Source organism: Pseudophryne corroboree, chromosome 8 (assembly GCF_028390025.1).
Source record: "Pseudophryne corroboree isolate aPseCor3 chromosome 8, aPseCor3.hap2, whole genome shotgun sequence".
Taxonomy (NCBI): Eukaryota; Metazoa; Chordata; class Amphibia; order Anura; family Myobatrachidae; genus Pseudophryne; species Pseudophryne corroboree.
The window spans coordinates 110,900,530-110,923,433 of record NC_086451.1 but is presented as its reverse complement, the minus strand read 5'-3'; the positions used below and the strand labels follow the sequence as shown (position 1 = coordinate 110,923,433).

Sequence of the window (22,904 nt, the reverse complement as noted above, 5' to 3'; positions counted from 1 at the left end):
TTATGCCACAGTGCCTCCAGGTAACATTGGGGGTAATTGAGACCTGATCGTTAGGCTGCGTTTTCGTACAGCCTGCGATCAGGTCTAAACTGCACATGCGTGTGCACCGCAATGCACAGGTGCATTGCGCGGTTACAAAGCGGATCGCCGCTCAGCGATGGGTTTGTGTGAAGAATGCATTCGCACAGGCTTTCGCAAGGAGATTGACAGGAAGAGGCCGTCTGTGGGTGTCAACTGACCGTTTTCAAGGAGTGGTTGGAAAAATGCAGGCGTGTCCATGCATTTGCAGGTAGGGTTCCTGACGTCAATTCCGGTCCCGGACAGGCTGATGTGATCACAGCAGCTGAGTAAGTCCTGGGCTGCACAGAGATTGCACAAGATCTGTTTGCACAGCTCTGCTACACATGTGATTGCACACTTGCACAGCTAAAATACACTCCCCTGTGGGCGGTGACTATCTGATCGCAGCAGTGCAAACAAGCGATTCGGTCTGAATTAGGCCCATTGTTCTACATTGCCCCCAATTCACAAAGTGACCTTGGAATAAGATAGAGTCCTGTAGATGAGACCAAATGCACTTTAGATAGGGCAGAACACAAAAGTAGGTGGCATTTTGTATAGCTGACACTTTACTGGGGGCATTATGTGTAACTGGCACTATACTGGGGCATTATGTGAAACTGGCACTATACTGGGGGCGTTATGTGTATCTGACACTATACTGGGGCATTATGTGTATCTGGCACTATACGGGGGTATTATGTGTAAGGCACTTTAGTGGGGCATTATGTGTAACTGGCACTATACTCTGGGCATTCTGTGTAGCTGGCACTACTGGGGGCATTATGTGTAGCTGGCACTATACTGGGGGCATTATGTGTAGCTGGCAAGATACTGGAGGCATTATGTGTAGCTGGCACTATACTGGGGGCATTATGTGTAGCTGTCACTATACTGGGGCATTATGTGTAACTTCACTATACTGGAGACATCATATGTAGCTGGCACTATAATAGGTGCATTATATGTATCTGGCACTATACTGGGGACATCATATGCAGCTGGCACTATAATAGGTGCATTATATGTATCTGGCACTATAATGGGGACATTATGTGTATTTGGCACTACACTGGTAGCATTATATGTTTCTGACACTATGATGCAGGCATTATGTATAATTGGCACTACTGGGGGCATTATTTGTACCTCACTTAACTTGGGGCATTATGTGTATCTGGAACTATACTGGGGCATTATGTGTAAATTGTACTTTGTGTAATTGGCACCACTGGGGCATTATGTGTAAGGTTCACTATACTGGGGCATTATGTGTATCTGGAACTACTGGGGGCATTATGTGTAAGTTTCACTATACTGGGGGCATTATGTGTATCTGGAACTACTGGGGGGCATTTTGTATAGCTGACACTTTGCTGGGGGCATTGTGTGCCTCTGGCACTATACTGGGGGCATTGTGCGCATCTGGCACTATACTGGGGGCATTATGTGCATCTGGCACTATACTGGGGGCATTATGTGCATCTGGCACTATACTGGGGCATTATGTGCATCTGGCACTATACTGGGGGCATTATGTGTAGTTGGCATACTGGGGCATTATGTGTAACTGGCACTATACTGGGGGCATTATGTGTAATTAGCACTATTGGGGGCATTATGTGTACCTATAACTATACTGCTGGGGGCATTATGTGTAGCTGGCATTACTGGGGGCATTATGTGTAGCTGGCACTATACTGGGGCATATGTGTAAACTTGCACTATACTGGGGGCATTATGTGTATCTGGAATGATACTGGGGGTATTATGTCTGGCACTATACCGGGGCTTTATGTGTATCTGGCACTATACTGGGGTATTATGTGTTTTTGGCACTACCGGGGCATTATGTATAGCTGGCACTTAACTAGGGGCATTATGTGTAACTGGCACTATACTGGGGGAATTATGTGTAACTGGCACTATACTTGGGCATTATGTGTGACTGGCACTATAATGGGGGCATTATGTTTATCTGCCACTATACAGCAGGCATTCTGTGTAATTGGCCCTACTGGGTGCATTATGTGTACCTATAACAATACTGGGTGCATTATGTGTAATTGGCACTATACTGGGGGCATTATGTGTAATTGGCATGATACTGGGGCATTATGTGTATCTGGCACTATACTGGGAGCATTATGTGTATCTGGCACTATATTGGTATATTGTTATTGGCACTGCTGGGTGCATTACGTATAGCTGGCACTTTACTGTTGGCATTATGTGTAACTGGCACTTTACTGGGGGCATTATGTGTAACTGCCACTATTCTGGGGTCCAGGGCTGCCATCAGAAATTGTGGGGCCCAGGATTGACAAATAAGGCAACCACCCCCACCCCACTCCCCCCCCCCCAAAAAAAAAAATATAAAAAAAGTTAATTCAAAATCTAATTTAAATGCCCACTCAGAGCAACACCATATTATGCCTCTTGCACTATTTTAAGTCCACACATTAATGCCCGTCACCATATTATGCCCTACACAGTAATGTCCCTGACATTATATTATGCCCCCACATTAATGCCCTTGTCACCATATTATGGCCACACAATAATGTGCAAGTACCTGCTCATTGTCAGCGGTTCTGCTCATTGTCAGAGGATTCCCTCCTCCCCCCTACCTTATCGCTGCGGGTTTGCTGCTGAGGGTCTGACGCCTTCCTGCTTCTTGCTTCAATCTATTGAAAACGTAACTCCCAAAATGGTCACTGCCTCAGAGGAAACAGTTATTAAAGATACGAGAGGGCTCCTCTAGTATCTTGAATAACCAACTCCTCTGTTGCGGTGGCCATATTGGGAGGAACATTTTGAATATAGAGCTGTGGGAGGATGGTGGCTGAACGGTGGGGACAGCAACAGAACGGCAGGGAAGGCAGAAGGCAGGCAGTGGCATGAGTGGCCCGGGCCTTCCTCTCTCTGTCAGAGAGGCCTGGGGCAGCTGTGCCCCCAGTACCCCCTGATGGTGGCCCTGCTTTGGCATCATGTGTAACTGGCACTATACTGGGTGGGGTGGTCTTCAGTATGCCGACTGACTGGATCCCGGCGCACAGTATACCGGTGCCGGGATCCCGACAGCCGGCATACCGACACTTATTCTCCCTCGTGGGGGTTCACTACCCCCCTGGATGGAGAATAAAATAGCGTCGCGCGCCACCGTGCCCGTAGCGTGGCGAGCGCAGCGAGCCCGCAAGGGGCTCATTTGCGCTCGCCACACTGTTGGTAAGCCGGAGGTCGGGCTCCCGGCGCCGGTATGCTGGTCGCCGGGAGCCCGACTGCCGGCATACCATAGTGAACCCTACTGGGTGTATTATGTGTAATTGCCACTTTATTGGGGAATTATGTGTAATTAGCACTACTGGAGGCATTATGTGTAGCTGGCACTATACTGTGTGCATTATGTGTATCTGGCACTATACTGAGGGCATTAGGTGTTGCTGGCACTATACTGGGGGAATTATGTGTAGCTAGCACTAAACTGGTGAAGAGTGGCGGAACTACTGCCAGTGCAAGCAGTGCCTTGCACTGGGGCCCGCCACTGTCAAGGGGCCCAAAGCAGCGTGGCATGTAATGAGTCAAACTGACTCATTACATGCCGCTGTATGCTGTGGGCAACCGCCGCCCGCAGCACACAGCAACCCGCTGAGGAGAGGTGCGCAACGGCCACGGGGGAGAAGGAGGAGGGAGGTGAAGGAGGGAGCTGCAGCAGCGCTGTGTAATTGGTGGAGGCGCTGCTGCTGCTGTCCCTCTCCTTCACCATAGGCTGTCCCCTGCCGCTGTGAATGCTGGGAAGCGCATCCGAGCATTCATGCCACTCTACTGGGGCATTATGTGTATCTGGCACTATACCGGGGGCATTATGTGTTACTGCCACTATACTGGGGGCATTATGTGTTACTGCCACTATACTGGGGGCATTATGTGTTACTGCCACTATACTGTGGGCATTATATGTATCTGCCACTATACTGGGGGAATTATGTGTATCTAGCACTACCAGGGGCATTATGTGTATAAGGCACTATACTGGAAGCATTATGTGTAATGAGTATTACTGGGGGCAGTATGTGTAAGCAGTATGTGTAAGCAGCTAATACTGGGTCCATTATGTGTAAGGCTGCTAATTGTGTGTGTATAGAGGGGAGTGTGATAGTATATATATTTATATATTTTACATAAAATATAGTAGTGAGGCTACGCCCACTTTTCCAGGAGTGCACATGATTTCATCATGCGCATTGGCGGGTGGGACTTCAAACATTCTCACTCAGGGTGCTAGTAGGCTTGGAGCCAGCCCTGCTCAATGCAATTCATTTTCAGTCAATTTTGACCACCTCACAATACATAGTATTGTTTTCATCAATACTGGCCAAAGGCTGCAGCAAGCTGGCTGGTTGCTAAGCAACAGAGCAGCATCACAAACACATCGCAGTTGATAGCACATCTATGAAACATTGCACACAGCGGTGGCAGAAAAGCGGTGCAAGATGGAATTGTCTTTGGGCCCTCACACCCCCCCTTATGTTGGACATTAAAAAGGACATACACAGTTTAACAAACCAAGCACTTCAACAACAGGAACTGATGCTTTGTGGCTGAAGTGCTTGGTTTTTTGGGCCCCCTTAAACCAATTGTTTGGAAGAACTTCTTCTGATCACTAATGATCAAGTTTATGATGTGGATGCTAGTGGTGGATATTGCATGGGCTGGTCCAAATTGCTGCAGCTCATACTGGACTGCTTGTTATTAATTTCAATATAATTAGAAATTTGTAAAATAAATTTCATGAACTCGCCACAAATGATGTAACATGGACGAGGTGCCTAGATGGTTAATGACCCTACCTCTACTAACTTTGGCCTCACAAATGGAGCAGATGTCTTCACACAGTTGTCAGGATTTGGGTAAAAATAATCCCACACCCAAGAGGTGGCTTTTTTGGTCTTAATGCCCAAGCATCAGAATGGCTTTTTTTTTTTAATCACAGCCAAGAACTGCTCTCACTGGTGGCTGACATACATAAGAACAACATCAACATTCTCATCATCCTCAGTGTCAGATAGTACACAAATATCCCCTCATCCCGTTCCACTTCCACACTTGCATCCTCAATTTCTATTATGTCATCATCACCATCTTTATTTGTACTGCTCATCCCCACATTTCTAGTGCAGACATGGTGGAAGGAGGCTTCTCTATTACTACAGTGTGAGAAATGTCATTTTCACGCATAGCTAATGTGGACACCCCTAGACTCTCCTCAGGGATTTGTAAACAAACAGTTTGTTCTTCATCCTTAGTGGGGGTTTTCTTGGACACTGATTTTTCAGTTTTTAATGTAACACCTCTACTCCTTTTATTTAGAATTGTGAAAGCTTTTGATTTCAGTTGCACTTTCCTAAACTTTTTGTCACCTGCTACTTTTGTAGATGTTGTATTACTATCATGACTGGTAGCAGCCACAGCACTATTGCTTGGTTTCAGCTCGTGCTCTTCTATCGACTGATCATGATCGATATCGACTCAGTGCTTATATTTAATAATGCAGTGGGGCACGGTACTTACTGAGCTTTATCAAACACATACAAGTTGTACAAAAAAAATTAAAAGCAACTCTTCTTTTTCCACAAATGACAACTCACACTGCAGACTCACAGTGCTTATATTTAGTATTGTAGTGGGGCCCGGCCTGGCGCTGAACACACACCATTTTTTTTATTTTTTGAAGGGGGTTTATTTTGTTCATTATTTTTTTTACACGCCGCTGTTAATCACTGTGCTTTTATTATTAATGCAGTGGCACTGCCTGTCCCTGAGCACACACAAGTTATAAAAGAAAACAAAAAACTTTTTTCTGTTTAACAATGGATGATGTCTTCACACTGCGGTTCACAGCGCTTCTAATAACGCAGTGGCACAGTCTAACTGAATATAAATATGCAACAATTTAAATTAGATTTTACGGCATATATACAGTACCAGGAAAATAAAAAGAATTAAACGCTGTAGGTCAAGGTTTACAGTCCTTGAATTTACGAATAACAAGAAAGAAATAAACATCACTAAGTCTGTAAATCCTGAGGCATAATTAATTCCACCAATGTGAATATAATGTTAAATAAAAATATATGAATGGAAAATACATTAAAAAAATAAAATAAAATAATGAGTGTGGATCATAATTTTTTAGGTTACATTTTTCTTTATTTTATGTATATTTGTATATTAAATATTTTCATATATATATATATATATATATATATATATTTAGTGTTTTCCTGTATTTGGCAACAGCACCTTAGCTATATCCTTGGTATTTGAGATTTATGTCTTACCTCAAAGAAAAATATTTAGCCATAGTCCTCAAATTTCATATTTACCCATACCCCTCTAATCCTATATTTTCTTATCATTCTTTTGTGTTCCATAAGTCTGCTTTTCACTTTTCTGCTAGTTTGTCCTGCATATATTAACCCACAGGAGTATTTGAGTAGCTAAATGACTTCCTTACTCTTGTACATGGTAAAAATAAATTGCAGAAATATTATCATCACATCAAGCTAAATACATGAGAAAAAGGCTAAGAAAGAAAGAGTACAGCACTCACATAACAACAGATATCATAAACATATTAGAAGAAATTGTCAGATTAGCAACAATCAAGAATCTCCAACCTAATCCACAGAACTAAAAAAGGAATACATCCGATATGTAACATAACACAATATAAAGATAGCTACAAAATAAAAAAGGCACCAAAACAGTGCATCATTTAAAGAAGTGACAAATAAAATCAAGAAACCGCAGTTTGTACCCAATTTCCTCAAAACTACAACCACTAACATGAACACAGAGAACACTCAAGGGTTACACAAGATACAGGAACTGCAAAGCATGCAAAACATAACAAAAATGCAACCATTTCAATCTATGTATATAAATGAAACACATAGAATATATAGATAGATAGATAGATAGATAGATAGATAGATAGATAGATAGATATATTACCACTTATAATGTGAATTTGAAAGGTAAATAAATACAATATGTCCTTACAAAACATTGAGATGTTTAACCTTTATATTTTCTGCTCAAGAACATTCTCCTGAAAAATCCTCAGGTGGTTTTAAGAAGGCTAATACCCTAAAAAAAGGCTATCACCCAACAATGGGTATACAGGTGTTTACAACTATTGCCAAAAAATCAGTGGAACTCACCAAAGTACGATTTGCCATCATGTTGACTCTGTTAGAAAATGTTCGATCTCGATTCATTGTGTTGGTGTTTTTCAATTTCTGATAAACCTCTGAAAATAATACAAATCACATACATTTCTTGAATCTAAATCCATAGAAGAGACATAGGTGCATTTCTTATTTAAAGAAATTAATGAACTACATATTTTATCAAAATTTATTGGGGTTGATTTATCAAGCATAGAAAAGTCCAATATCTGTTGAGAAAAAGGCTGTTTCTGCTGGAGAAAGGGCTGTTCACTATTTACCATAGGCAATTCAGGTTTCACTTACACATCAAAAGAAGAACACCAGCTAATTTTGAATTAAGGATCAGCTCTCCTAACTAGTAGCAGAAATGTGGGGCTCCGTGTGTAGCTCTCTTTCTGTTTCTGGGGAACTGCTATGGGTCCCAACATAACACAGTGGAGAAGTGGACAGAAATTCACAATTGTTGTAGTGTGTCTGGCAGTAAATGCTGATTGGATAAAGCTTTTGGGCATTATTCAACATTTTGCAAATTGTGGTAACTATTGCTCAAACCATACTAAATGCAGACAGCATACTGCTAAGGAAGACAGGACTATCAACTAGCATTAGTAAATGAGTTAATTTTCAACACCTAGTAATCAATGTGATCTAATTGGAAACAAAAATGCATTTTATGCAGGTTGTATTTTTACCTTGTGTGTAGTAGCAAACAAATGGTAATTCAGCTGTGCAACTTGTGTAGTTTGTGCCGCCATCGCTGTTTTGCAGAACTCGGCATTTTTCAGTATGGCCTAAGCAAAGGGAAAAAAATGAGGCAAGATGACAAGCCACAGATGGAAAAGAAAATCTGCTCATACCAGTGAGAGTTGTGATGAAGGATTTCATCTCAAAGAGAGTGTCAGTACAAAGCATATGTCAGGATTCTGATTTTGTCTGTTCCCGGAGGGGGCACTAGTGGGTCAGTGTTGGAATGACGTATGAAACGTGGAGGCTGCATAAAGTCCTGCGCATATGCACTGATGTTTATTAAACACAAAGGTCACAGAGTAATGATATAGCAATGGATGATAACTTAGAACCGGCATTAACAGAGATGAAATAATAAGCAGTAACTGAATCCAAGGTAATAATCAAAAGTCTCTGGCAACACAAATATATATTGAAGATAACTTGATGACTGAATGCAAATGGTTTAAAGTAAAACAAAGTCTCTGGTAACATAAACGTAGAATAATTTGGTAACTGGTTGCAAATGGTTTTGTAAACAGAACTCCGGTATTACTTGGAAAGAACACAGTCTCTGTATATAACTCAAGTTCTTATAACTACACAAGACCCAGGCAGGAGACAGTCCCAACGCAGCAAGCTTGCACAAGATGGTATGTATTAACGAGGTGCACAGGTTTAGGCAATGAAACAAACACCTGAGGAAAGTCTCTTATTGCTGATGAGCTGTGGCTGGAGTCTGAAGCGAACAGGAGAAATGCAGAATGATGAATGGAATGAAATGATGAGAGGAACCACGGGGAACTACTGGAGACAGGAACACGGGGAACCACTGGAGAACTTGACACACCAAATGTGACTCGTCCAAGGCAATGAGACTGAGCCAGGAACTGGAGTTTATACCCCTTGGTCTGTGATGATTGGATGTTGCATCTCTGTTATAACACACCCTGATGGTTTGGGTGTTCAGATCAGCTGTGAGTTAGCTGGAGCTAATGATTCATCAGGAGAGTAATTCTGTAATGCACTGCTGATTGCTGGCTGGGCTCAGTAGTGCACCAGGAGTAATTGCTGTAAACTAGAAGCACTGTGTACTCCAGGCTGCTGACTGAAACCAGTAGTTTACCAAATGATCGTACTGGTTGGGTGGAGCACAGTGCGCTGTAGGCTGCAGGAGACTGGAACGGAACTGCTGGGACCTGTAGTTCCACAGGTCCAATTCACAGGGGATACTCTGAAGACAGAGGACTGAAGCCAGGGGACGCCTGTTCATAGGAAGTGATGTGATGGAGAATGCAGATTCCTGACAACATAGTTCAAATGCAGTTTTCAGTACAGACACTTCCCATGTACGGAAGGTGCAAGTACACAACTTTCTTAATCATAAAGCTATTTTTACAGATTCATTTGATCAAAAGTACATCAGTGTTTGGTAACTGAAACAAATATTTTATATTGATTTTACTGGCAGGTTATAACTCAGTTCATGCTTTTTAAATGTGCTTATGTGCATTGTAAAGACTACTGTGTCTATTTATCAAATGGAGAGAAAAAATATTTTTACTGAGGCTCAAATAGAAATCCACGGTAAGTAGGGGTTTCTACCCGTATTGTGGTTATCACACATGCGTTAACCCATAGCTCAGAGCAGTTATCCCGGAATCTATGGGTTCACGCGCGTTAGCCCTGGATTTCCCATGTGAGCAAAAAATCTTGAAATTGAGAAGCTCCAGGTATAAAAGTCAGAGGCTACAAACCATTTCCCTTACGTGGTAAGTGTCTAGCCTAATTGAATCCATCCTTTAGGGTATGTAATATGCAAAAGACTTCTGTCAGCAGATGTACATTAATTTGTCAATCATTTACATGTGTGAATAATTATCTCATTTGCCATTCACTGCCTCAGACACGTGGTAGGCAGCAGATGCAAAGCTTCATCTCTATGCAAGCTCTACATATTTCTTTACATCCCTGCCGTTTGTTGCATATCAGTCATCTCTGTCCTTTGTTGCATATGTAGTTCAAAATTGTGGTGTATTGCAATTTCAATCTTTTTGTGACTACACCTATGTGTTGGCACTCTACTTTATATTTTGACATCACTAACTAGTTCAGTTATTTGGACATTTTCCCTCTTGATATCCATCTATGTGATGCTAATCACTCTTTTGCACTTTTCACTATATTGACAATATTTAAACATTTTTGTATAATGTGTTATTTCTGAAGGCGCTATCATTTTAATAAAAAATAAGTAAAAGTTATGTTGCTCATATAGTTATCTCCTGCAAGAGAGCCCAACCACAACAGTGCTATGCTCTGAAAATCCAGTTTGTGAGACTGTTAAACAAAATCCAATTTATTCTTCCACAATTTCATTTGAAGCCCAAAACTCATAAATGTTTTTCATATAGCTCTTTCCCTATTCCTTACCTGAACAAACAGAATCCATCTTTAGTCTTTTCACCGTCGGCTCAATTTCCAGATGGTAGGTCCCCCATCTAAACGCAACATCCCTTTCCAGTGTACTGCACATTGCAACTCGTTTTATCTGGTCTTGGCTGAGAACTTTTACCCACATGTTCAAGTTTGTGATATTACCACTAAATGACTCCTTCTCTTTGAATGTACCTCCATAGGAGTCCTGATCTTGCCCAATAATAAAGATACCCTCCTTAATAATATCTTCTGATGCAGATAGTTTTGAGGAGTCTTTCCATTCGCCATCAGCATAGAGAGCCATGGTTCTGTTCCATTTTTGCCAGGTTACACAGACATGATGCCATTGTCCATCATTGGGAAACACGGGAGAGTAGCGTGAATGCTGGCCGTGAACTATAATGGCAAACCTGACAAAACCATCATCATCGATCATTCCCCGCAGCTGAAATTCATTATTACATTTTGGCACAGCATAAGAAAAGACTGTTGTAAAGTCTTTATTTGTATTTTCCCATTGGATATGTGCGCAAACTGTAATTTCTGGCATTGATGTGAAGTGTGTCATTAATTTTGCATGTTTAGTGTCCGTTCTGTTCTCAAAAACCAAAACAGTGAGTGGCTGGATCTCTAAAGGAAGATTGAAAAAAACAAATGTCTTTAGTGTGATCTTAATGACTCATTCAAATAGTTTAATAGTTAAATAGTAGAGCCATACAATAAAGACTTTAAAATGTAAGCATGAAAATAAAATTAGACCATGGGCTGGTTGTACTAAGCGGCTACTTTTGTAATCTGCTGATTCTCAATGGGTTGAACCTCAAAATTTAAAATGACACTAATATTAAAATCAAAACATGCCTGGTTTTGCATTTAACATTATTGCATGCAGAGCAGAGAGGCTTTGAAATGCCCCTCTGAGCTTTGTCTGCTTAGTGTACAGTAAAAGCATTCACATACCAGTGTAACGCTGCAACCTTTCAAGATATTTTGAAAAGGAAATAATGATTTATAGAAGGACTTCAAAGGAAAAATGCCTAAAAGTATGGATCATTCTATTAACCCATTAAGTGCTAAAGTCTAGTGTATTGCAGGAATAGCGAACATGTCTTGCCAGATTGGGCCTGGGGAGAGGGAAGAGAAAACATAACGGACAACACTGTGCACAGTCGCCTGCACTACAGTAATATCTAGAGAGCCAGTAGATGGGGAAGCATTAAAAGTGCCAGATGGTGCGAATCCTGGCACCTAGAGATTCATGAGTACCCAAAAAGCAGAATAGACTCAGCATAGGGGTTAGAAGATCCTCAACGGGAAAGGGGTCAAAGAAAAAACCTACGTGGGATTGCTGCTTTAAAAATCAAAGCAATGGGGGTAATTCAGACCGGATCACTGTTGAGCGAATTTGCAAGGTGGCCTATTATTAATCGACTGCGCATGGATTGTAGTGCACACGCGCAAGGCCAAACTGCGAAAAAAATCCAGCAACTTTTTGATTGCCAGGCGTATGCAAGGTGATTGACAGGAAGCGGGCATGTGTGTGTGTGTGTGTGTGTGTGTGTGTGTGTGTGTGTGTGTGTGTGTGTGTGTGTGTGGGGGGGGGGGGGGTGGTAACTGGCCGTTTCCTGGGAGTATCAGGAAAAATGCAGATATTCCCAAGCGTTTTCAGGGACGTCAGCCTCAGGCTCCAATCAGCCTGATTCTATCGCACTGTACGAGTAAGTCCTGGGCTACACACAGACTGCACAGTATGGAAAAATCATTCAATGGTGAGTGAGTTGCAAACGGATTTGCAGCTGACCGACGTTTGCAGAGATTTTCGCACTGTGTACACAGACTTGCATGGGGCAGGTTTTCACTCTGTCTGGGTGGCGACTATCTGATCGCAAACTTCTGTAAATTCGCAGGTCTAAATTAGGCCCAATGTACTATAACAGACATTCATACATGTGGGGAAAGAAGGGGGAATTACAGTGAAAGCCTTAATTTGTAACTAGTATTAGTTGCAGGCTTTCTACTTAGATCTGTTCTTGATGATGAATGGAATGCAAAAATTAAAACCTAATGAAGGTTCCAATACCTAAAAACACTGTAGAATAAGTGATAACAAGAAAGGGACTCTGGGAAGCCACTGGCTTCTGCACATCCAGAAAACATGGCCCCGTTTTCTGGAATATTTTTCTGCCGCTACACCCAAACACCAGCAGCATGTCACTCATGTTGTGACATTCGGGACACTGTGAGCAACATCGCATCCTGAAATCTGCACATACGCAGTGCGGATCCAAAAACATCAGCTCATTGCAGAATTATTATTTTTTATTACTGTCCATTTCTGGATCAGACATAAAATCCTTTAAGTGAGTAGAAATGGTTACTTCTGCCCTTCTGCACATCAAGAAACAAAAATATGCCCTATATACCCCTTTATCTTACAGTAATATCACTACAAAACAACATACTTGCCTACTTTTGAAAAAGCATTTCAGGGAGATTGTGAAAGTAACATCTATTAGTGCTGACGTGTACTTCTACATCTGAGAGGCGTGTCATGAACATTACTTACATCCAAATGTAAATGAGCCCCAAGTTAGTAAGATCTGCTTGTTGAAGAAAAGACACTGATATTTTTCAGGATTTGTTCGTGTATTGGGCAGGATGTACTAAGGGAAAAATGTGGTAAAACCCCCGTTTTCAGGGGTTTTACCACATTTTCAAATGTACTAAGACCCCACCGCTGGTTTTTCGCCGCCCAGGGTATCGCCATCTCTGGATGATGATACCCTAAAGAAGCCTATGGGCTTCTTATCGCTGGCGGCGCCCCCCCGCCGCAGATGCCTCCCCCCGGTGTATCTTCCTCCAGGCAGCCTGGACCTGGAAGGTAATCTCCTCCTCCCCCTAGCAACGCAGCCGGAGGTCCTTCTGGGTGCAGGGGGGAGGAGGAGGTGCCAGGGACAGCCTGCTTCCTTGTTTCCGGCAGCTGAGGAGAGGGAAAGCCCACAGAGGTGACGGAGACCCCCACACACACCACCTTACAGGTATCGCGAGTGGCCTCCATAACCACATTGCGATGTTGATCGCATATGTTAGTACATATGCGATCAACATCGCTGCAATGGGCGGCGATGTATGATAATACTTCCCGACCATTGTGTTTTACAAGAGGTTCCATATACTGTAAGTGGCCACGAGAAACCTTATTTAAAATGCATGTAGCCATAGGAATCATTGTGCCTTTTAACCAATGCAGGGAAATAGCATTGATGAGCCCATATGAATGTATGTATCTCTGATTTCTCTTTTTCCCCAAGAATGTAACACCTACATAATGGGGGTAAGGGGCAATCAGGGAGATTGATGGACTATTCAGGGAGTCAGGGAGATTGCTATTATTTCAGGGAGTCTCCTGCAGAATGAGGGAGGGTAGGCAACTATGCAAAAAATGACATTTGGTTTTTGCATTATTCTCTAAATCTAGACACATCAACACACCAATGCTGTACTAAGCAGGGAGCGCTCATTACAGCTGTAAAGAGGTTGCAATTACATGTCTCTTCTACAACAATTTCCTTTTCTTGTTGTATAAATGACTGAAGGGGTTGTATGTTTCTTGGCAATGCTCAAGCATTAACCCTCTTTCTGGTGTAGCAAAAATGTGCCCATTACCAGCTTGAAGATTTACAAAAAATACATATTTTCTCTGATAAAAAGATCTGGTTTTTATGACAATTGTACTAATTATCCATTCACTTCACCAGCTCTCCAGAATCCCCTAATAAGCATCTCAGATGACATTCCGGACACCTACTTGATAACTGCTCTGGTGTTAGTATGTAAAGACATGTGACTTTTTACATGTGCAAACTTTTCACTCATCGAGAACTTACTTGGTTTAGTGGTTTCCTCATTAAGCCAAATTGGGTACTGTATCAAATTTCTGTTCAGTTTCTGGATTCCTCTTGTATCAGAGAGCAGAGATGCAAACTTGTACTTACAGTATTTGTCAGCTTGCTGATGAGCCGTAGGCTTGCTAACAAACTCATATACACCGTGACGGGTTTCAGTGAAGTTATAGGAACCTAAAAATCAAAGTTATTGTGAAAACAGCAAACAACAAAGCTGCACTTAGGTCCAGAAGTGTCAAGGTCTTTAAATGACATACTCACATACTCCACCAAAGACTTTCAGAGGGGTCTATTCATGCAGCAGTGAAAAGGGTAGAGAAGTGAGCCAGTGGAAAAGTTGCCAATGGCAACCAATCAGCATTGAAGTAACATTTTTAATTTGCATACTATACAATTGTACAGAGCAGCTGATTGGTTGCCATGGGCAACTTCTCCACAGGCTCACTTCTCCACTCTTTTCACTGCTTCATGAATAGATCCCTTAGTTTGAAACATTTTTTATTTTGTTTTTTTTCTGTTCCGGTCTACAGTACAACCATTATTTTTGTGTGATATTGTAGCACGGGGTACTTGATGTAAGGTGAACTTCAACACGCTAAGTGCTGTGTTCTTTGTGTAGTGGGAAGAGAATGAAGACTCAAGAGATACCAGGGTAGGGTCAGGCATTCAAACCTATGCTGCTCATTGGTGGTTGGGTCATTGACAGAGATCAGTCTCTGGAAAGCTCAGCAATGGAGAAGTCATCCCCATAATTCTGGATCAACAAGACCAGTAGTACTCTGGGTACTGCATCTTACAGTCCATTGTACAGCTAGAAACCTGGGGCCCAATGAGAGAGGGCATTAGTAGACTATGGAAAAAAAATAATGTTGTGGGAAAGCGATCAGAAAGCCCATGGGGTCACTAGGTCTAGGTAGCCACCTAGATTGCCCAATGACTGATCGGACTCTGTTATAAAACACCATGCAACTGCTTCAATAAAAAAAAAACAGTTTGTAAAGAGTGTGTAGAGCCAGGGCCAGCTCTGCCATTAGGCAGCTGCCTAGGGCACCAAAATACAGGGGGTGCCACTGAGTCTGCCTATTGTAAAGTTAAGGATGTCTGAGAAAGGCAAAATGCAGGACGCAGCTGTGGTACTTATAAAATGCACTCTCCACACTTTCACCCGAGAGGCAGGGAAGTGGAAACCTTGCACCGGCCCTGCCTAGAGCGAGAAATAGTGTTGACATGTACAACAAATCTCTAAAATAATACATCACTATCCATAGACTGTTTATTTAAGCAAAATGCATGCTCACTTCATAAATATTAACGGAGGAACAAAAATCTGTTGAAATTTACATGATTTTATGGGAGTTTCTTACATTGTTTTCAAATTAACATAATTATGTTCAAAAGTAGGACATTCACCTAACTTTTCCAAAACCAAAACTAAACATGAGGATCGTTTTGGATTAAACAAAAAAAAATTGAGATGGCTCACTTATCTTTAGTAAATACCTACCTATTAGATGCATCTGACTTGATTCAGGCTTTCTCCAGCAGCTGCATACACCACACACCTGCAACAAAAGCAGGAATGTGATCAGGCGCCTATTAGTTTACCCAAACACCTGCTGCTATTCTATGGGTATACGCAACCCAAAACAACCATGAAAATATATACAAAGAAGAAAAGCGCTGGTATATGGGAAAATGTCTTATTTTTATTTTTCCAAAAAAAGTTTATATATATTATCTACAACATTTATACAATATAAAATTAGCATAAGCCGGCCAGCATATTTAATAATGTTCCAGAACATGCCGGGCGGCGCCCCCTCCTCGGCTGCCGCCCATGGCGAGTGCCATCCTGGCCAATGGGTAGAAACGCCCCTGTCAACCACTATAAGTCGACAGTCACTAGGTCGACAGGGTTGGAAGGTCATGTGCTAGGTCGACAGGTCAAAAGGTCAACATGAGTTTTTCACATTTTTTTACTTTTTTAAAACTTTTTCATACTTAACGATCCACGTGGACTACGATTGGAACGAAGCATGGTGAGCCATGTGAGGGTACACGGTGCACTAATTCGGCTTCCCGGTCACTGTACGCAGGAAACGACACAAAAAAACCAACCTCATGTCGACCTTTTGACCTGTCGACCTAGAAACCCTGTCGACCTTCCAACCCTGTTGACCTAGTGACTGTCGACCTATAGTGGTCCTAAACACTGTCGATTTGATGATCCACATCCTGAGCCCCCACCATCAAACTTCTGCAGTTTCATGTTGTTGGTTTAATTATTTCTAAGCCCAGGCATGAATCAGAATATAAATGCTAAGATTTTATTGAGCTGATTTTTCATGAACCACAATTGGGTCATCTGGCTGCACATGTGGAGTTTAGGCTGGCGAAGAGCTATCACAATGACCCCTTGCAGAAAAAAAATTTAGTCTATAGGGGTCTATTTACTAAGCCTTGGATAGTGATAAAGTGGACGGAGATAAAGTCCCAGCCAATCAGTATCTAACTGCCATGTCACAGGCTGGGTTTGAAAAATGACAGTTAGGAACTGATTGGATTGTACTTTATCTCTGTCCACTTTATCTCCATTCAAGGTTTAGTAAATAGACCCCTCAGTCTACAATGGCTAATTCCATGTAAGCTTTCACGGACAAGCACCAAAAACCTATGGGTTTCAGAGCCATTATCGCAGTCTCAATAGAAAGATAAAGGGAATGTTTTTGTTATCAAACAAAGAGGGAACACCGTAGATATCACTATTGGCTGCAGTACTTTTTATTAAACTGCCCTGATAGTATAAAATGTGTCCATAGGGAATATTTCATGAGAAAAGGTCATTTGTGCCTAAGATGGGTCAACACTGCCTGATGGGTTAAACATTTAATGCATCTAAAACATCCTATCTTGCTTGTTTCTTCCTGGAAAGTTACCAGAAGTTGTGTATTTAATTGGATGAACTACAGTTATAATCCCTTTAGATTCTAGTAGGATGACCATGTACTGTGATTGAGCTTCATGCCTTGCTTGCACTGTTTCATTACCACTAACACTGTTGTTGCCTTGGTAACTGAGTATTGTTGTAATGATCACGATTGCTACAGTTTCGTTTATTTCTGACTGTTAGCAGATACCGCAAAATATAGAATTTTGGTTCTCGCTTGCTTTTTATGGAGCTCCGGAACATCCCTTTTTCTAGCCACAGGGGTAATTTGATCTTTTTGTAACATATACATACATGAACATGTTTTTTTCTAAGTTCTATGCAATGGCGTAACTACCATGAGTGCAGCTGCTATGGGGCCCAGGCTTCCTCCCAGTCACGCATGTATTGGAAGGGCACGCTCACAGTCTATGCTCAGGGGACCGTACACTAGAGGCCGGAGTGGAACGATAAATAGGAGGAGTTGAACACTGTCTGGCAGTGTCTGCCTACATCTTTCACACTCGGGTCCTGTTCGGACAGCACCGCCAACCTACGAGCACCTTACAAGATTTTGCTATGGGGCCCACAAATTCTAGTTACGCCTCTGGTTCAATGGTTTTCCTGGCTTTGTCTTTTTATATCGTTATAAGTAGATTGGGGTATTGTTGATCTGGAATCAGTGTTTCTTTTGTCTTCACTTATTTTTATCACTGTGTGGAGAAACTGTTTTTCAACACTTACTTATTCATTGCATCATGTAATGTCAGACAGTTGTATTATTTGTAACATAGTAACATGTTGAAAAAAAGACAATTGTCCATCGAGTTCAACCTATTTGTGGTCTCCTATGCACAATTATTTTGTAGAAAATTTTGACTGAAGTTGACGGCTGCCGTTACGTTTTACCTCTCCTTTTTATAATAACCATAGTGCGTGACTATGCCCCGTAACCCTGGATATCCTTATCCATTAGGAATTTATCTAACCCATTCTTAAAGGTGTTGACTGAGTCCGCCATTACAACTCCCTCAGGCAGGGAATTCCAAACACGTATCGTCCTTACCATAAAAAAGCCTTTACGCCGTATTGTGCAGAATCTCCTCTCCTTTAACCTGAGCGAGTGTCCACAGTTCTCTGTGTTGATCTAACCAAAAACAGGTCCTGCGCAAGATCTGTATAATGTCCCCTTATATATTTGTAAATGTTGATCATGTCCCCTCTTAATCTCCTCTTTTCCAGTGTAAACATGCCTAGTCTTGCAAGCCTTTCCTCGTATTCCAGCGTCTCCATACCCTTAATTAGTTTGGTCGCCCACCTTTGAACCTTTTCTAGCTCCAGGATATCCTTTTTGTAGTAAGGTGCCCAGAATTGTACACCATATTCAATGTGTGGCCTCACAAGTGATTTATATAATGGGAGTATAATACTCTCGTCCCTAGCATCAATTCCCCGTTTTATGCATGCTAATATCATATTGGCCTTCTTTGCTGCAGTCCTTCTTTGGGTACTTTGCCACAAGTTGTTACGTTCTTCTGTTCTGATCTGCCTTTTGCAAGGGTTTTCTTAAGGTGGGTACACACTGGTAGATATATCTGCCGATCAATTGATCGGCAGATATATCTATGGATGGATCGGGCAGTGTGTTGAGCATACACACTGCCCGATCCATCAGGGACTGACGTCATGAACTGGGTGGGCGTGTACACACGCCCGCCCAGTGCAGTTGTCAATCACCGCCGGCTGTCGCAGCATGTGTACGGGCGGTTGGCCGACTGCCCGTACACACACAGCGACACGCCAATATATCGATAGATATATTGGCCGTTGGCTGTGCTATGGGGCCGACGTGATACGTCTGTGAACGAGGGAGTTCACAGACATATCACCCGTATACACTGTCCGACGGACCCGCGATATATCGGCCGTGCAAGAGAACGGCCGATATATCGGCCAGTGTGTACCCACCTTTAGTACTGAGGTTGCTAGGCAACTGCTTTCCACAATGATCTGGCTGATCCACCTGATATCAGCGGATCACCAATATAACTGCAGCATGTAAATATCGAAAATATTGATCGGGCAGGCATGCCAGATTATCCAGCATGTACGTCGCAATGTTTTCTAAGATGAAGGTCTGCAGCATGTGTATGCCCTACCATGGCTGACCAACGGACATTTCCCTTGTTCCTTCACATAGGAAGGAATGGGTAAATGTCTCCTGCCTGGGGGCGGGGTGCAGAAATCGTGGCCAATACACTGTGGGCAGGATGTACAGTACTAACGTATTGCGGTATATTCCGCCACACTTCGTATTGATACTGTATAGATTAGTATGTACTAACATATGTACTTAGTATTGCAAAGGATAGCTCTTCCAAAAAGAAATGACCTTTGCGAAGCCAGGACAGAAAGAAGTCCATAGTTTTCTATAGGGTATGCTGGGAGGTATCCGAAGATGCAAAAAAAGGCTTCTATAGGGTATCACCAGAAAAAGCTGGCAAAAACCCTCCATACCGACGCCTCGGTGCCCAGGGCTTAGTACATAAGGAAAATGTGAGCGATATCACTGTGTATGTCCACAGTATTTACAGTGTCCGAGGCTGCCAGATAAAATGCCTGTCGGTCTGACAGACATATTATCTATGTGTATATGCCGAGTATACAGATGTAACCATACTCATCTTACCTGTGGCAGGGCAGCACGGGGACAAGTGTTGCACTGAGCTGTGATTGCAACTTCATACACGTTGCTGCACCTCGGTATGCCTTTCATTAGTTTCTATGGCTGTGCACGTGCATACGAAAGCATCATAGTCGCGGGCACACTAGCCGCCCCAGCTTTATGCAGATAAGACGCTCAGTGGCAAAGTTGACTTTGGCTACATCTGTAACTCAGCCATTCTTAGCAATTTTTTTAGGCCTGTCCTGATATAACAGCTTTCAGTGCTTCTTCTTCACAGCTGATCAACGTGATCAAAATACAGACTCCAGAATCCCAACACTGGCATTCTGGGGGGAGTGTTTAGGCTGTGGGACCATAGCCAGATTAAGGAGGGGATGCAGGGCATACTGTACCCCGGGCCCCCCTCTGTCAGGGGGCCCTCCGGCCAGAGCACACTGACATGACTAGCTTTCCCTCTTATGCAGCAGCAGAACCAGACAGCCAGAATGCAAGCAGGACAGCATGCAGTGCAGACAGAAACACAGGAGTATCAGATTTCATAAACTTTCGATGGAGCTTCCCAACCAGAGGAGAGATAGGAGGGTGGAGAGAGCTGCAAGTGACACAGGGTGGGATCCCTGTGTCATTTACAGCTCTCTCCACACCTGGGTGTCTGAGTCCTGTGTAACTTGTTATCTAATTAGGGTCTAGAGAGAGAGAGAGAGAGAGAGAGAGAGGCACACACACACACACACACACACACACACACACACACACACACACACACACACAGTCCTCCTGAGTCTTGTCCCATTAGGAGGAGGTGCAGGCCCTGACATGCCACATGGAGCATTATGGGGTTGCTCCAAGGTAGGTGGCTCTAAGCTTAGACATATTGTAGTAAGGAGCCATTATCATGTGGCTCCTTGCTGGTTAATCTTAGACCCAGATAATGGAGGTGTGAGGTGTTGTGCCTCTGGACTGGCTGAGCTGGATGGCCTTAGTGTGGCATACTTTTACATTCTATTAACACTTTTCACTTATTCATTTTTTAACACTATTTCTCTATTTTAATTGCATTTCATTTTTGTATCACTTTCTCTATAGCATCGGCTTCCTAAATATTAATTTATTAACACTATAGTTTTTTCACTGGTATGCTACGCTGGGCTTTCTGGCTTATGCTGGTGTTTTGGGGTGCCACCCTGCACCTAGATATAGCGCTAGGGACCTCAAATATACAGAGACGCCTTGATGTGGCTTTGGGGCTTATTCACACATTTGCGCAAATATGTGTAACAAAGATCTCTGAATTCTATTATTATGTGGAATTTATATCTGGTTACGGTTATCATTCAGGGTGCTGGGGGAAACAAATGCCTTTTTTCCTTGTCCCGGTGTGTAAGTAGTACAGAGTCTGCTGCTATTCTTGCATGTGACAAGATAAAGTATATATTTATTTTTCTATGTGTATTTTAAGGTTGTTTAAGTTGTCTTTGTTCCACTAGAAGAACAATTTATGAAATAGTTGTCTTTCAATTAGGAGGAGCTATAAATAGTACCCAGGAATTACTAAACTATTAGTTTAAATCTAATATACAACATTGGGTTAAATTTAATATACACAATCCATACCTCCCGACATGATCCATTCCAGGAGGGACAAAATGCTCTCTACCTGGACTTCCTTCTTAAGTTAGGATTGCAATCACCTCTGCTGAAACAAGTAAAGCATACCTCTGAACTGTCCTACCATCCTGCGGTGAGCTGGAGGCGGGGGTGGGGAGGCCTCCTCTCACCTGCTGCTCTGCTTAGCAAAGCAAGCAGTGAATAGATGCCATGTGCATGCACTTAGTGTCTATTCACTAGAGAGAGATCTGGAGGCATGCTCCTCAGCTCCTGGAGTGCTGGGTATGCCCCCAACGCGATGACAAAGGGGGGCATGACTCGTGGTTAAAGCAATGCCACGCCCCTTGCCACAAAGCCATGTATCCTATTCTCCAACCTTCACGTCATAATTGGAAGGTGTAAGTAAAGCTCTGCTTTTCAATATGACACTGGTTGCTTCTTATTACATTACAGTATAATAAACTATCATCTATTTGTACATGGCAAATCTAACTTACCAGTAATATATTGAGTAGAGTCTCCAAAATGTTGAAAATTGTACCAATTAGGCCTTGTGATCTCATACTTGGGGAACCAAAAAAAGAGAGAGAGAGAAGCATTATGAGATATAGAAGTAATATAAATGATTTTCATTCATAAAAAGTATACACTAGTCTTTACAGAATTACTGAAGGGCTTCATGTACATGGGCAGTTTTACCTGCAACGTTCAAATAAACATAATGAAAATGCACACCTCCAACTGTATTTCATGCAATTTGCCATCACGAAAAACTGATCAAAGTAAAACAAACTGAGGGGATACATTACAGACAGCAAGATGCATACACATGTGGGATTCTGGCGGGTCTGACCACATTATAAAAGTGATAATAATTGAAGAGTCAAAACTAAGTTGGTTTTGCCTTTTGAACCATTGAGGTTTTAAAAATACTGATAGACTTGCCAGAATCATGCCTGTCCGTGGCGAAACTTGTGAGTGGGGGCCCCAAGGGCAAAAATATTATTTGGATCCCCCTCCTCCACCCCAACCCAAGTTCACAATATGCCATACTGCATTGGGTGACAGCATAAGGCAGAGGGAGACAGAGGGTGACAGCGTTATGCAGGGGGATGCAGTGGGTGCAGGGAGAGACAATGGGTAACAGTAATGGGAGAACAGGGGGCAGGAAAAGAGCGGCCTCTGCTCTTTCTGTGACAGGGCCCCCTTACTCCTTGTGCTTTCCTCAGTTTGGCAGACTCTGACAGTACCAGTTATACCAGTTGTGAGATGCCTATAATTTAAAGACAGCAGTGAATCAGAAAAAATGTAGAGCTGTC

General features: G+C 42.5%; 1 protein-coding gene across 3 annotated transcripts in view; it reads right to left on the bottom strand.

The window, feature by feature from the left end:
- ADGRD2 (adhesion G protein-coupled receptor D2) overlaps positions 1-22,904 on the bottom strand; it is a 611,421-nt gene that overhangs the window by 587,730 nt on the left and 787 nt on the right. For all 3 annotated transcript variants that reach the window (XM_063936865.1, XM_063936864.1, XM_063936863.1), the window contains exons 2-7: positions 22,083-22,149; positions 15,870-15,927; positions 14,348-14,539; positions 10,455-11,090; positions 7,988-8,086; positions 7,287-7,375 (exon numbers count right to left, since the gene is read on the bottom strand). In XM_063936865.1, the coding sequence (XP_063792935.1) occupies positions 7,287-7,375; positions 7,988-8,086; positions 10,455-11,090; positions 14,348-14,539; positions 15,870-15,927; positions 22,083-22,148 (1,140 nt within the window). In that variant the 5' untranslated portion in view covers position 22,149. The remainder of the gene's footprint in view (positions 1-7,286; positions 7,376-7,987; positions 8,087-10,454; positions 11,091-14,347; positions 14,540-15,869; positions 15,928-22,082; positions 22,150-22,904) is intronic.